Source organism: Gymnoscopelus microlampas (assembly GCF_963454915.1).
Source record: "Gymnoscopelus microlampas genome assembly, chromosome: 9".
Lineage (NCBI taxonomy): Eukaryota > Metazoa > Chordata > Actinopteri > Myctophiformes > Myctophidae > Gymnoscopelus > Gymnoscopelus microlampas.
Genome location: NC_139946.1, coordinates 23,084,436 through 23,098,630, shown reverse-complemented (window position 1 = coordinate 23,098,630; position 14,195 = coordinate 23,084,436). Strand labels below are relative to the sequence as shown.

At 42.1% G+C, this 14,195-nt stretch overlaps 1 protein-coding gene across 1 annotated transcript; it reads left to right on the top strand.

Moving 5' to 3' along the window:
* dmap1 (DNA methyltransferase 1 associated protein 1) lies at window positions 1-12,028 on the top strand. The gene is made up of 11 exons (XM_084066291.1): window positions 1-121; window positions 1,420-1,548; window positions 2,268-2,359; window positions 2,879-3,074; window positions 3,452-3,610; window positions 3,987-4,154; window positions 6,050-6,235; window positions 7,192-7,263; window positions 8,257-8,329; window positions 9,545-9,951; window positions 10,875-12,028. The coding sequence occupies exons 2-11, from the start codon at window positions 1,453-1,455 to the stop codon at window positions 10,932-10,934; spliced, it is 1,509 nt and encodes a 502-aa protein (XP_083922417.1). The 5' UTR covers window positions 1-121; window positions 1,420-1,452; the 3' UTR covers window positions 10,935-12,028.
* Window positions 12,029-14,195: the final 2,167 nt, after the last annotated feature.

The window sequence follows — 14,195 nt, the reverse complement described above, 5'->3', positions numbered from 1 at the left end:
ATGGTCGCTGCACTGAAAGGACTCGGCCGTGGCTGGGTGTGAAACGGGTGACGGCCGTATCGATTGATGGACGCGCCATTGTTCTCGAGGGGCTGGTTTCACACGTTCTTCAAAGCCCACGGTACACCTAGCAAGTATCCACGGTACACTTACTGTACCATCTACCGCGGTTGACAATCACTGCACTAGACCATACCCGGTCGGCGCAGCGCATCCGTGGGGGGATATGCGCACATGATCTGGCAACCCGGGAGGCAGTTCGTCCCATAGCTGGGCAGCCCCGTAACCATGGCGACAGTGTTTGACACAAAAACGCTAATAAGAAGCTGAGATTTGATGAAATTGAAAAACGGGCTTCACAGTTGCGTTCAGATGGTAATGGTCAATGGCTGTGTGCAAAATCAGAGCAATTGGTCCAGCCAGTGAGGAGAACCGGGTATCTTCACTCACGTACTCACCACCACTACAGAGGTTACTAGAATTATAGTATGATGATAGTAGGATATGACCCAAAAGGAAACAAGCGATAGTGCTTCCTTGGGTTTAATCCTTATAGCAGACCTTAATCGAACTGTACTTTCTGTGCTTTTTTTCTGTTAGTTAAAGTATTCAATCAATCAAAAAATAAATGTTAGGGCAGCACCACATGAGGGCGATAGCGGGCATGTGTGTCGTAGTAGTCAGTGTTGCCACGTCCGCATATTATAAGCGACATTGGTCTTGTTTTTCTGTGAAGTTTTGTGTTGCGCGTTTTTGGGCTTGTTTCTAAAGTGTAGTTTTGCTTATTTGGGCTTGTTTCCCATTTTTATTAAAACCATAGTTTCATTTTCAAGTCAAGGACCGCCAAATTAATATGTATTTGTATGCAGACGACAGACCCCCATCTGAAAACATTTTCACAAATATTCCACATTTTTCAAGTTTTTTCAAGTTTTTTTTAAAGATTTTTTAGATGTGCTATTTTTAAATAGCCAATGTATATGCTTTAAAGAAGCATGCCGGCTCGCTTCTTCTGGGCTTGTTTTCCTAGACCTGGTTGCTTGTTTCTCTCGGAAAATCTGGCAACACTGACGACGTCACAATAGGCGACGGAAATTGTGAGCTTGCTGATGCTATGCTAATATGAATGCTACGACAGACAACAGAGCTGGCAAACTGTTTTATTAGCTCAGTTATTGTAGTTCTTGATATTTCTTTTCACGAAGAAAGAAAAGATTCTAGTCGATATTGATGTTACAGTTTTAACCGTTTATCGATACAGTAATGCGACGCAGTGTAACGTTAGTCTGTCGCTGCTACGAGCTAACGTTAGCCATGAGCACAGCCATGTACTAATGTGTGTTTTGACAGTGTTCAGGGTATTGACATAATAACATATCCTGTATAATATATAATATAATAAATATATTTGCCTTGTAGTGACGGGTAACTTGACAGTATAAATAATAAATCATGGCTGCTGGTGCCGATGTGAGGGACATTCTGGAGCTGACCGGAGGGGACAATGAAGCTCCAATCAGCAAGAAAGATTTTATCAATTCAGAAAAGGTGAGGAAGACCCCTTTGTTTGGGTCGTGCATTCATATAAAGAGCATCATGATTCCTCAACGTGGGGTCCAAACAGGGACCCCCAAGGATACTGGAAGGGATTCAACGCGGTCTCTGGCTCAGTCAATTGATAGTTGAACTTCTTAACGTCGATAATTACATGTACCAGTAAATAACAGAGAGTTTCACTGTTAGTACATATAGACAGTAAAGTCATTCTGGATCAAATGACAGACCACATCGGATACAAATGGAAATGTGCTTAGATTGGGGTTCCAGAGATAAATGCATTGTAATTTGTATTCTAAACTGTACTTCCATGTGATTTTTCTCTGTAAACTACTAAATAAAGTATTGGGGCCCAATATGCCTATTGCTTACAAATGAGTCCTTGTAGAAGAAAATAAAATGTTGTAAATCACTGATTTAGGGTGTCCACATAAGAATTAGATCTATTATGACAGGACACGCGGTGAAGTAATAATGTAGCTATGAAGTAAATACTTGGCCTGCATGTAACATGAATGTCAGTCAGGTTTTAAAGAACATGGTTTATTGTATGATTTAACAATAACTCAATAACTGGTAAGTAATCATGTCTCATTTTCCTTATGTTTAGTATTATTTAATAAATAGAACAGAACTACTGCCAGGGCAGTAGATAGGAAGTCTTGCAGTTATAAAATGTAGTGAATATATTTCCTTACCGCCCCTCACAGAAAAAAGCCAAGAAGACGACAGAAACATTGACCTTCAAGAGGCCAGAGGGGATGCACCGAGAGGTCTACGCTCTGCTTTATTCAGACAAGAAGTATGGGCTTCATTTTATATGCCTGGTCTCAGCTTTGATTACTTGGCAACTAGCCTAATTCATGATGGCCCTATTTTTCTACTTATTTTACTACGTTACTGTTTCATCTATTTTCCAGTTTAACCTGATGGGTTAGAATAAGGGAAATATTATAATGGGCCATTACAATATTTACAGTAACAGTAATTGTGCAAAGGGAGTCATCACTATCTCTGAAGAGTGCCACAGGCTGTTGTTCTTTTACGCTCTCCTCATGTTATGACCGGCTATTTCCTTTTTTTTATACTGACTGGACTCGCTGGAACAAATCCATGGTTATTAAACATGTAATAAAATAATCACGTCATCATCTACATGATTGTTATTGCATGAAGAGCCAAATTATTTCAAGTCAAACAGTGGAAACGTCTTAAGTGTATCGTAATTAGTTTGTCACAGCTTTTCTTTACTTTTGCTTAAATTTTACTTCAGATATTTCATGTGCTTGCTATAACAAAACTGTCTCCTGTTTGTCTCCAGAGATGCACCCCCTCTGCTGCCCAGTGACACCACACAGGGCTACAGAACAGTTAAGGCCAAACTGGGCTGCAAGAGAGTACGCCCATGGAAGTGGATGCCCTTTACCAACCCTGCTCGGCGGGATGGCGCCATATTCCACCATTGGAGGCGTATGGCTGAAGAGGGCAAGGACTACCCTTTTGCTCGCTTTAATAAGGTATTGAAGAAGTGTGTCTTTTTGTCCCATCATGCTATTGAGTCCGTCAGTGTCTAGAGTTGCTTTTAGAAGGGTTCAGGCCTTTTACAGTTTGCCCAAGCCCAAAGTCCTGGTTCAATTGTTTTGCGCTTAACTTTCTAGGTAGCAAATGGTTTGTGTTGTCTGATACCAATAGTACAGCAGAATCAACCATTTCCAGGCTTATTATCACAACAATACACTGAAGAAAGAAAAGGCCTGCACAAATGATTAATAGTACAACATTTTATCAGGAGCAGTAAACTAATATTTAGACAGACTGTTAATGTTGAGTCAGTGTCCCTTTCACCTACAGCACTGTGTTTATCTGCACCCCAACCCCCATCCCACCTGTACAGGCAGTGCAGGTACCAGTGTACTCGGAGCAGGAATACCAGATGTATCTCCATGACGACGGCTGGACCAAAGCAGAGACTGACCACCTGTTTGACCTCTGCAAGCGCTTTGACCTGCGCTTTATCGTTGTCCACGATCGCTACGACCACCAGCAATACAGAGTAATTACACACAGTCCCACACACAGGTTCCATCTGTGCAGTGCTGCCAAGAGAGCTATAGCTAGAGCGGCTTGTAATGCTCTTGACTGAATGAGTAAAAGTAAAAACAAATATCAGGGCTTTATTTGTTACTCACTCGTACAGGCATAAGCAGCAAAACGTTGCGGTTTGTGCATGCATTGCACATTAAGTCGGGAGATTAACGGGACAAATGAACCAATCAGGGAGCACAGCGGGAGAAAGGCTTAAAGATAGGGATGCTCCTGTGAAAATCAGGTATACTGCATAATGTCCAAACATGTGTTACACATGTAAATGCACATTTGATGATGACATTTATATTTCTTTGAGCTCTCTTTTTCATTTACACTTTCAGAAACGCTCTGTGGAGGACCTGAAAGAACGCTATTATAGCATTTGTGGCAAGCTGACTAAGGTCCGTGCAGCGTCGGGGACAGAACCCAAGATCTACATCTTTGATGCCGGCCACGAGAGACGCAGGAAAGAGCAGCTGGAGAAGCTGTTTAGTCGCACGCCTGAACAGGTCAGTGGTAACCATGTAACCCTAACCCACTAAGACCTGAGGCCCATTCTACAAATGCCTTCTAAATCAGTAGTTCTCAAACTTTTTTGTAATTCAAGATTATTCTGCATTTTTCAAACACTTTCAAGATGTTTCAAAGATAGAAGATGTACAAGCTCGCATTGCGGCACCAAGTGATGCGGTGTGAGCTTGTGTGTGTCAGCTATTGTTGAATAGCCAACGCTAAAATGTAAAATGACACCGATGCTTTCCCGGATTTAATGGGGTAAATGAGAATTATACTGCAATTTTCAGACTGAGGTAATATAGAATAATATAACATAAGGTTTTAGACAAGTAAGACGCGCGAACGCTGGAAGCGAACGCAGCTCGAAAATATTGTGCATTTACGGACTGTGTGTGTGTGTGTGTGTGTGTGTGTGTGTTTTGACTGCACTCTGGCGCCACTCTGTTGGTTGCACACAGGCAGTGCAGTGCACACATACTGCACACAGACAGACAGACAGAGACACAATGAGAGCAGAGTTTCATAGTATGCTCCACTTGGGCGGAGGCGCCTCCTTCCGCGTTCGCAAACACAGTTGTAGTAGTACAGTCACAGTAGGCTTGTTTGATGTTGATTTTCCATACTCAGGATCTGTCTGTGAAACAAATTTGCCGAATGCCGCTTTAATCGTCCAAAATGTTACTTAAAGAATGATCAGTGTACCACTACCTACAGCCACTTAAAAAATACCTAGTTGCTAGATCACCTACAGCCACCTAGTGGCGCAATAGAGTTAGATGACACATTATGTACTATGTAAATGCAAGTCAAGGCTTTTAATCTGTCACGGTGCCATAAATCAGTCGAATGCACAAATGTGGGGAGTTTGAGATCCATGATGGGAGGGATTTTGCACGTCACTTCACATTTTGTAGCTCGCTTTGTTCATTTAGTTAGAATCCGAAGAATTGCCAAATGTGAACATGTTTTTTTTGTGGGTTTCTTTTATGGCTCTGACGGAGTCTAACCATCTAGAAGAGGCTCTGGCTGTCTGTATGTCTGTCCGGAGCTTATCTCTCAAACTGTTGGACCAATCAATGACAAATGGTTGCTTTGAAAAACAGAGTGTGTAACTCTGCAAGAGCAGCACAGTATTGCATGAGGAACAATTATTATATCGTTGCTGTGTGAGGGTGGAGACCATGTATGTCCAAAATCTGTCCTAAATGGATAATGATTTATTTTCATTAACAACTGTGTACCTTGCTATACCAACACTGTTGATGAGGTCTTTCAGTACAAAGTTTCAGTACAAACTATATGTTTTATGTTGTTGTAATGTACTGGATGCATAATATTGGGACACTGCTCCACACACGTCCCAGACTCTTCTCCCTTCTGGCTCCCAAACTGTGGAACAAACTCCCCATTGCAGTTAGAACTGCTGACTCCCAATTGTCCGTCTAATCTGAAGACTCACCTCTTCAGAATCCACCTTAGCTCGTAGCACTTGACCTAGCCTTGACGACCATGCAGTCTTATGCAAAGGCTAAAATGTAATTTAAATGGGCATCCTATAGTTTGTATCGTTGCAATGTACAGATTATTTATTTTTGTGAAATTATATTGTTTAGACTGATGCTAGGTTCTTGGTTTACCTATGACCCTAGATTACTGAGGCACTACACTGTCTTTATACATTTGATGTATGTGTTTACTTTGCTTACTGTAAGTCACTAGTCTGGATATAGAGCGTCTGCTAAATGCCTAAATTGTAAATTGGATGTCACGTTATGTAGCAATTACTGTTTTTGTCCCTTAGCTAATGGCTTTTTGTGCATCAGTCAAAAGCTTGCCTAGTTTTCTCCTCACCACTATTCACCAAGCACTTCTCCATTGTGCCCTGCAGGTGGCAGAAGAGGAATACCTTATCCAGGAGCTGAGGAAGATCGAGACCAGGAAGAGGGAGCGTGAGAAGAAGGCTCAGGATCTGCAGAAACTCATCAAGGCAGCCGACACCACCACAGAGCTGAGACGAGCCGAAAAGAGGGTCTCCAAGAAGAAGCTTCCACAGAAGCGAGAAACAGAAAAACCGGTATGATCCTGACAATATGTTATGTGCTCCTATTGCAAGACATTTCCATGTGAAAAGAAATAAACCAATAACTGTTCTCATACAACACAGCATGATATTGAAATAGTGGTTAATCATTTAAGCGTCCCATATCCCTAATGGTATCTAGTCTCATATCACATGTGTGTCAATATAATATTGATATATTGCCCAGCATTACCTCTGGACATTGTATTCATAGATGAAGTATTTATAAAGATTGCTATTTCCATTTGGCCATAGTGATATACCATCACCAAACCGACATGCCCACAAGTAACTAACAAGCCAGTTAGTTTGTGGGCAAACTGTAAAAAAAAAATCTATATTGCTGAGTATCACAATATTATTTTTCACAATACTGTATAGATTATTCAGCCCCTCATATCAATACAAATCCAGGCCTGAAAGTTCTCTGGCACTAAGCCATATACATATTTCTCTGTTTTTATGTCGCACATGCATTAACTGTTACCCCTGCAGGTACGGCCTTCATGCCTCTCCAAAGTGAGAGCTAATGGTTAATCCATGTAGCCTAACTAAATTATTAGAATAATGTGGTAATAATGCCAGATGGTTCACAGCAGATCTCCTATCACGCACGCATTGTTTATTTTTTCATTCCCATCCCCAGGAGTGATGGTCCCGTCGGCTGTTATATCCCATAATCCAGAGGGACTGTGCTAGAATTGGCTAGTTGGTTACAGTATGTAACGGCTTGGCAACTACTGATTGAGGTGGATGCTTTTGGAATAGGTTTATGGCAATCCACCAAGCGGAAATCCTGCTCAGCTAGAATACTATTTGAATGGTGTCTGTATTAAGACTTAAATACAGTGGCTTTGTTCACAAACTGCACACCTCTTTACTAACATGCTTTTTTGTGTCTATCCACACCTCAAAAGGACTCACCTGTTTGTCCATCTCTCTTTCTGCAGGCAGTTCCAGAGACGGCAGGCATCAAATTCCCTGACTTTAAGTCGGCTGGAGTTACACTACGCAGCCAGAGGGTAAGCATAATTCAGCTCATTTCAAACTACTACTATAAACAGTGAATTTAATGCAACTGTGGAGTGCAGAGACTGTGATTTGTGTACTATACAGTGTCTAGCAATTAAGATGCCAATGGGCTGGCTCTATGTCTTAAAGAGAGAGTTATTATATTTTGTGCATGAGAGTACCTTCACGTACCTTCACAAAAAAAAGACTTAATCCAATACATGATCAGTTTTCAATTAATGGAACTACAATGTATATACTGGAAACGGCTAAATCCCACAATCCCTCAACATTTTTAAATCTCAGCTTTTCTCACAAAGGCTCATATGACTCTTACACTACAAACAAAATACAAATAATTAAAGACTCTTTGAATGCTAAGGATTCAGAGCAAAGTGCCTCCCCGCAATTAGCATGGACGTTTGTGTTTTCCTATATTTAAGTATATTCTTATCAGTTAATTCGTTTTTTCAGCAGATGACATGTTTGTTTTACTTTTTTTACCATCTCATAAAAAAAGAAATAATACATTTAACAATGAAACAAAACAACTAGTGCAAAAACGATCTTATATCTTAACCGGCATGGGTAACAGGGTATGGATACAGGGCAAAAGAAAATCAAAGACAACCCAGCCCTACTCTTGATGTATGATGTGAGGAATGGGTAAGCGTTTGACTTGGCCTGGCTATCTCTCATTAGTCCTATGATGATTAATGCTGTTAGCGGTCAGCTAATATCTGTAAGACCCTGCGGACGAGGCTTATTCATCTCTAAGACTGATGAGGAGCCACCACTCTCTATGGAAATTACATTAGCACCACTAAAGGAGTGGAGTGTTTCTCCAGCTAATCAGTCAGACAGAGTCCAGTGGATAAAGACGTTTTGATCTGGCCCGTTGAAGTGCATTTCATACGAATTAAAACGGCTCGAGGTGGGGGCGCTCATCCTTGAAACCTCGGAAACTTAACTCATATTTGTGTGTGTGTGTGTGTGTGTTTCAGATGAAGCTGCCAAGCTCGGTAGGCCAGAAGAAGATCAAGGCCATTGAGCAGATCCTGACAGAGCAAGGAGTGGGTGAGTGTAAAATGACTACAGCACGCTGCTGGTTGTAACGCTACATTAAAAATAAGCACGAATTCGTTGCAGCCTACAACGCAGTGGTGTTGGCCATTCGTGGGGTAGTCTGTACATAAAATAATTTTACTTTTACCACCTCCACACCTGTAAACCTATGATGTGACAAATAACATGTAGTTGAAATTCAGCCTTATGGCATGAGCCGAAAGCCTGATTTATACTTCATCGTATGTCACGCGCCAAAAATAGCTGATTTGCAAGCTTGGCGCGTTGCATCTGTGCTTTGTGGTGAGCGTGTAAATCTATTTGTAGCGTGTGACATTGTCGTACGATGGAGCAAACATTAGGCATAACGACACCAATTTACATGCTTATCAACACTGATTTGTGCAGGTGCTCTTCTTCCCAGAGTGTCCTGAATTTGTCACAAAAAAATCTTCCAAAAGTATCAAATGGCTACTATGTCTTTGCAACATACCAAAATAATATTAGAAATTCAAACCAGAGTGTCTGAGCCCAGTCATTTTTATTTTCCTATGGTGCTGCAGACTGCCCGCCATGGGCAGACAGTTGCAAATTCTGGTCCCTCGCTCATTCACTCAGTGGTGGATGCTGGTTGATGGTTTGCGGTAAATTAATGGATCACAGCTCCTTGCCGTTAAACCAGGTTAATGCATAACACATGCTGGTCATGTTAAATACTTCATGAGAACTTGAGAAAAATAACCAAGGCATAATGTTTCGTGGCAACGTAATAAAACAAAACGCCAACATGACCAACATGTTTCCGTTCAGTGAGCCTTCATCAGGGTACACAGGTCATGATAGTAAGAGCACATGGCAACATCAGACAGTCAGTCAACATCAGTAGATCACTGATATTAAAACAAGCACATGATATTGACCGTGTCATAAAGTACAAACAAGTGGGTACCCGATTAAGCAAATGAGCCCTTGATACTCACTCTGAAGTGGGACAAATATGTGCATATTAAAGACATGCCCACAGTATGTATTACATTGAAGGAGTTTTATAGCTAAATGTGTTAATTACCTTAATCAGAATCATGGTTTATTACAGCATATAACTACTTACATGCCCCTTGGGTCCCCTTTGTTTTTCTTTCATGCTATGGTCATTGTTTTTTTTTTTACCGTTTGTGCAACTTAAAGGTTTTTCTGGTGTTTGTCTCTATGTGTCTGTCCATCCAGACCTGAACCCAATGCCTACAGAGGAGATTGTTCAAATGTTTAACGAGCTGCGTAGTGACATGGTACTCGTATACGAGCTGAAGCAGGCCCACAGCAACTGTGAGTATGAGCAGCAGATGCTGCGTCATCGCTACGAGGCCCTTTTAAAGGCGGGCGGCGGCGGTGGCAGCCTTGGGGTTAGCTCTGGAGTGGGTGGTGGTGGCGGCGGCGCTCTGGGGCTCGGGCCAGCGGCGGCTGTCACTCTACCCCAGGGAGGAGGGGCGGACACCGGAGGTAGCAACTCGAACAGCACTGTGGCCTCCACCCCGGGAGCCGAAACACAGGCCTGGCCAGGAGCAGATGATATCAAGGTGGAGGCCAAGGAGCAGATCATCGATGTGGTCGGAGCACCGCTCACCCCCAACTCGGTGAGTCAACGGAACGACAGTTTCACAGTCTGGTCCATTGGGAACGTTTTTTGTCAGTGTGTCGAAAAAAACGTTTTGTTTAATAAGCATTTGTTTTTGTTAAACAATGTATTTCCTAAGCCCAAGGGTCATAACAGTTTTTTGTTATTATATTTATTATTTCCAAAGAAATTGATTGAATATTTTATTAGGCAAAAATGTAGAACACCACAGTTACATTTAAAATACTTTGTCTGAAAGGTCTGTTCAAAAAAGTCCTTGCGGCCTTGTTTCCAATGAGATCCTTGGTATTCAATTCATAGTCGTATATAGTGGCACCACAGTTCAGATATCAATACAAAAATCACACCCAGTGTGAAGTGAGCGGTGATTTTTATGAGTTATTAATTTCATCATGCATCTTGGTAGCCAATCACAGCACGTCCTGCGAAGTGACGTGCTTACATTTTTTACATTATTATTAATTTCATCATGTGTCTCGCTAGCTAATCACAGCATGTCCTGCAAAGCCTAGCCTATGGGCGTGTTTTCCACAGCATGGCGTCACAGCAAAAGACACATTTTCACGACGGAAAGAAAAACTTTCACCACAGATGGGTCCCAAACCCTCTTATAGGAGCGGTTGCACCGCTCAAAAATACAGAAAAAGATAGCACTATGAACAAAAAAACAAAACAAAAAAAGAAGAGGAAAAAAAAGCTATACAGTATGTACAAAACAGGGGGGGGGGTCGTCTGTCTAACAGGAAAATAATACTACCTCCTTTTTTGGCCTCCTGAAATGCAAAGCTTTGGTAGCAGTAAAACCCAACAATATTCTTCTTTTATACATGGTTCGTATGGAAATGCCAATTGACCGTGTTTATAACGTGCTGGTGAGTCTCGATCACAGAAGTTAACTTTCGATTCGTCTCTTCGTTTTAGCGCAAAAGGAGAGAGTCAGCCTCCAGCTCGTCGTCAGTGAAGAAGGTGAAAAAGCCTTGATGCGGAGGAGAGGACTGACTAGTATATGGCGTGGGACGAGGGACAATGTGAATGACTCTGGTCAAATGGAGAGGACCATAGGGGCATCATGGCTTAAGCTGAGGAAACATGGGATAGCGGGGCGCTACGTTACTGTCCATTCCTGTACAATGCTACAGACTGATGTCTCCATATAGTACCAGAATCACACAGTTGGACACACAGAGATACTGCTACTTCTCTTGTTCCCCATCTTATCAACCTGACTACACACACACACACACACACACACACACACACACACACACACACACACACACCATCACCACCACTGATCCCTGGCCACCACAAAGGCACCAAACTGAGTGACATTCCATTCCATTACCTGGTGTCTCCCTGCCTCCAGCGAGTGCTCGAGCTCAGATGAGTCTAGATCAACTGTAAATTGCCAGACTGAACTAATCGGGCCATGGAGAAGAGGCGGGGAACGGCTGGGTAATTGAAATGAAAAGAAGAGTCTGTGAAAGAATGGGTGGACCTCCAGCTACTCTGTTCAGTTCAGCCAAATCCGTTTTACTTCTTTTTGGTAGTTTAATCATGCCGTGCTGTTTAGTGGAAGTGTGTTTTGCTGTTAGTTCTTAGTACCGTCTCCCTGTTCTATCACTTGGAATGTGTCCCAACAGAGTGAGCCTCTGCACAGTAAAAAGCCAGTGTTATTCGCTTAAGCCCCATATACTTCGTCATAAGACAAATGGCGCAACAGAGCAGATTTACAAGCTCTCAATGTGTCACAATGTGATGCGTTGTAAGCTTGTAAATCTGCTAATTTTGTTATAAAAAAAGTTATTTCTTTGTTTTTTGGACAATTTAAAAATGTTATGAAAATACGGATGCCAGGTTTAATTTCGTTAATACTGTGTATCTCTCTCAGTTTAGCCAAGAAGCCCCATGGTAGATTTGATCTGTTCTTTTTGCTACTGTATTTTGGTTTCATCCGCTGCTCTTGTTTGATACAGACGTGTGGGGCTGATGTGTGCCATCATGTGTCCTCAAGATGCCTTGAAGATGCTTTATACTTGTCATAAATTCAATAAACCTGTTTATGTGTTTTTCTACCCTTGAGTTGGGCTTGGCTTCTGCTGCAGTGGGTTTACATCACAACGGGTCGCATTGTGATGCTTTGTGAGCTTGTAGATGTAGATCTGCTATATTTGATCATTTTGAATGTTCTGACAAATTTGCGAAGATTAAAAAAAGTGTTTTAGCCTATAATGACATGCCCAAAATAGTGAAACCGGTTGCAAGTGGTTAAGATGTCTGTCTCTGTTCTTGGTTGAGATCTCAACTCGGAAACAATTAGTGTCAAATTCATATATGCAGTGGCAATTGTTAGATTATGACATTCTTACCTTACCTGTCATATAAGCTAAGTGACAGCTAATGAATTCATTAATATGATAATTAAGCAGTGAGCATTTATAGGTTAGCACAGCTATGGAAACTTCATTAGGTTTCTTACCCCCATAATGTTGCTAATTGCATGTCAATTATGACTGTCATTTAGCCTACTTAGACATTCATTTCTATGCAAATTGTATATAGCTTGGTTTGGCTTCCCTGGTAAAAGACAAGTACTGTGTGAAGTTGTCCATGAGCTATAAGGAGATGCTATGTTTCATAATTTTCTTTTACTGCCCCCATCCCCCCCTCCCCTGTATTATCAGTCTTCAGAAGAATCACATCTTTACCCTTCTTATGTCTGTATTCTTTGCTCATGTGAAAAATCACTATGGTGTATGTATGATAATTAGTGCAAGTCAGTGTGACTGTAAGGCCACTGGTACTAGGTTCTGTAACATCTCTTCATTGTAAGGCTTCAATAAGCAGTGCTACCAAAGTAAACCTATACACCCTCCCTGGAAGTTATTTGATTGAGAGAGAGAGAGAAGACTAGTAAACATGGGTAAAATGGATTCTCTGTGTCTATATTTCATGTTGAAAATTGGCTCGTAAATCCAGTGGTTTGATCTATGGAACCCGTCGCTGCTTGAAAAAACCTCCGTAAATGTGTAATTTCTCCCTTGACAGAACACAGCCGAAAGGCTATCTTTCTTTTTCTTCTTCCCCCTCCTACTTTCTCTCTCTCTCTCACCATCTCTTCCTCTCTCTCTTCCTCACCAGGCTGCTGTCGGATTAATGCTCAGCGCTCCCCCTCCCTCCCTTGTCCCTCCCTCTCCTTTCATGCTCTTTTGATATCTTGTTTTCATCGCTGCTCATCCATTTATCAAGCTGGGTCCTCTTAACTCTTTTGCTCTCTGTCTGTGACTTTATCTATCTGTGTCTCTGGCCTTATCTTCAAACCCCATCTTAAGTTTTCTAAGAGTCATATGGCAGGTATCTGTAAGATAAGCCCTAAAAAGGATGTGGGGGCTATTAATGAATAGAGGTCTAAATTGAGAATGGATGGGCGGGCACGCATCGTCAGTCATGTGTAAATGATAAAGACCCCACCGGCCCAACCCTGAACAGCCTCCATCTACCTCCATCTGCCAAGAGCTCCACACCCTCGCTCGCGTGTAAAACGGACATTGCTGATGTGAAAAGCATGAGGCAGAACGCCATGGCGAAGAGTGTCTTATATCTGGATGTGATGGGATCTCTTTATCAAGCCCATGCCTAGGTCTTAATCATGACCTAAGAGGTGAGATGGCTGTTTATCATAATTGGACTGTATCCAGTATAATCGCGGGCATACGTCACTGTCACAGCAGGGGGGTGGGGGGTCCCTCGGCATCTGCAGGCAGCGCTGGTGGGGGGGGGGGGGGGGCAGTGGTGATTGAACACACAGTTAAGAGGAATGATGTCTACTGGGGGGGACATAAAGAAAGAGGCAGGTAATAGCAGATGTGATGTTCAAATGCGTCCTACCTTGAGGTAATCGCCGACCTCACAATGATTGGATAGTCAGTGCTCCCTCTCCTTGGCATGATGCTTTGCTACAAAGTAATGTCAGATCAGTGATTACTCCAAGGAAAAAGAGGTAATGACGAGATATTAGTGTAACATTTAAGGTGCAAATTCTGCTAAAGACTGAGGAGTGATGTGACGTTGGATCGGATTTCTAATGCAGACTTGTCCGATTTATCTCGTCTCCCATTTTCGCCCCCATGTCGCTCACTTTGACTTTCACCTCTCTCTCCCGGTAATTGGGTCACCTTGAGGGGGGAAACTTTTAATCATAGTTCCACATCAAATTCACCTGCTGCCCTCTGGGACATCGAG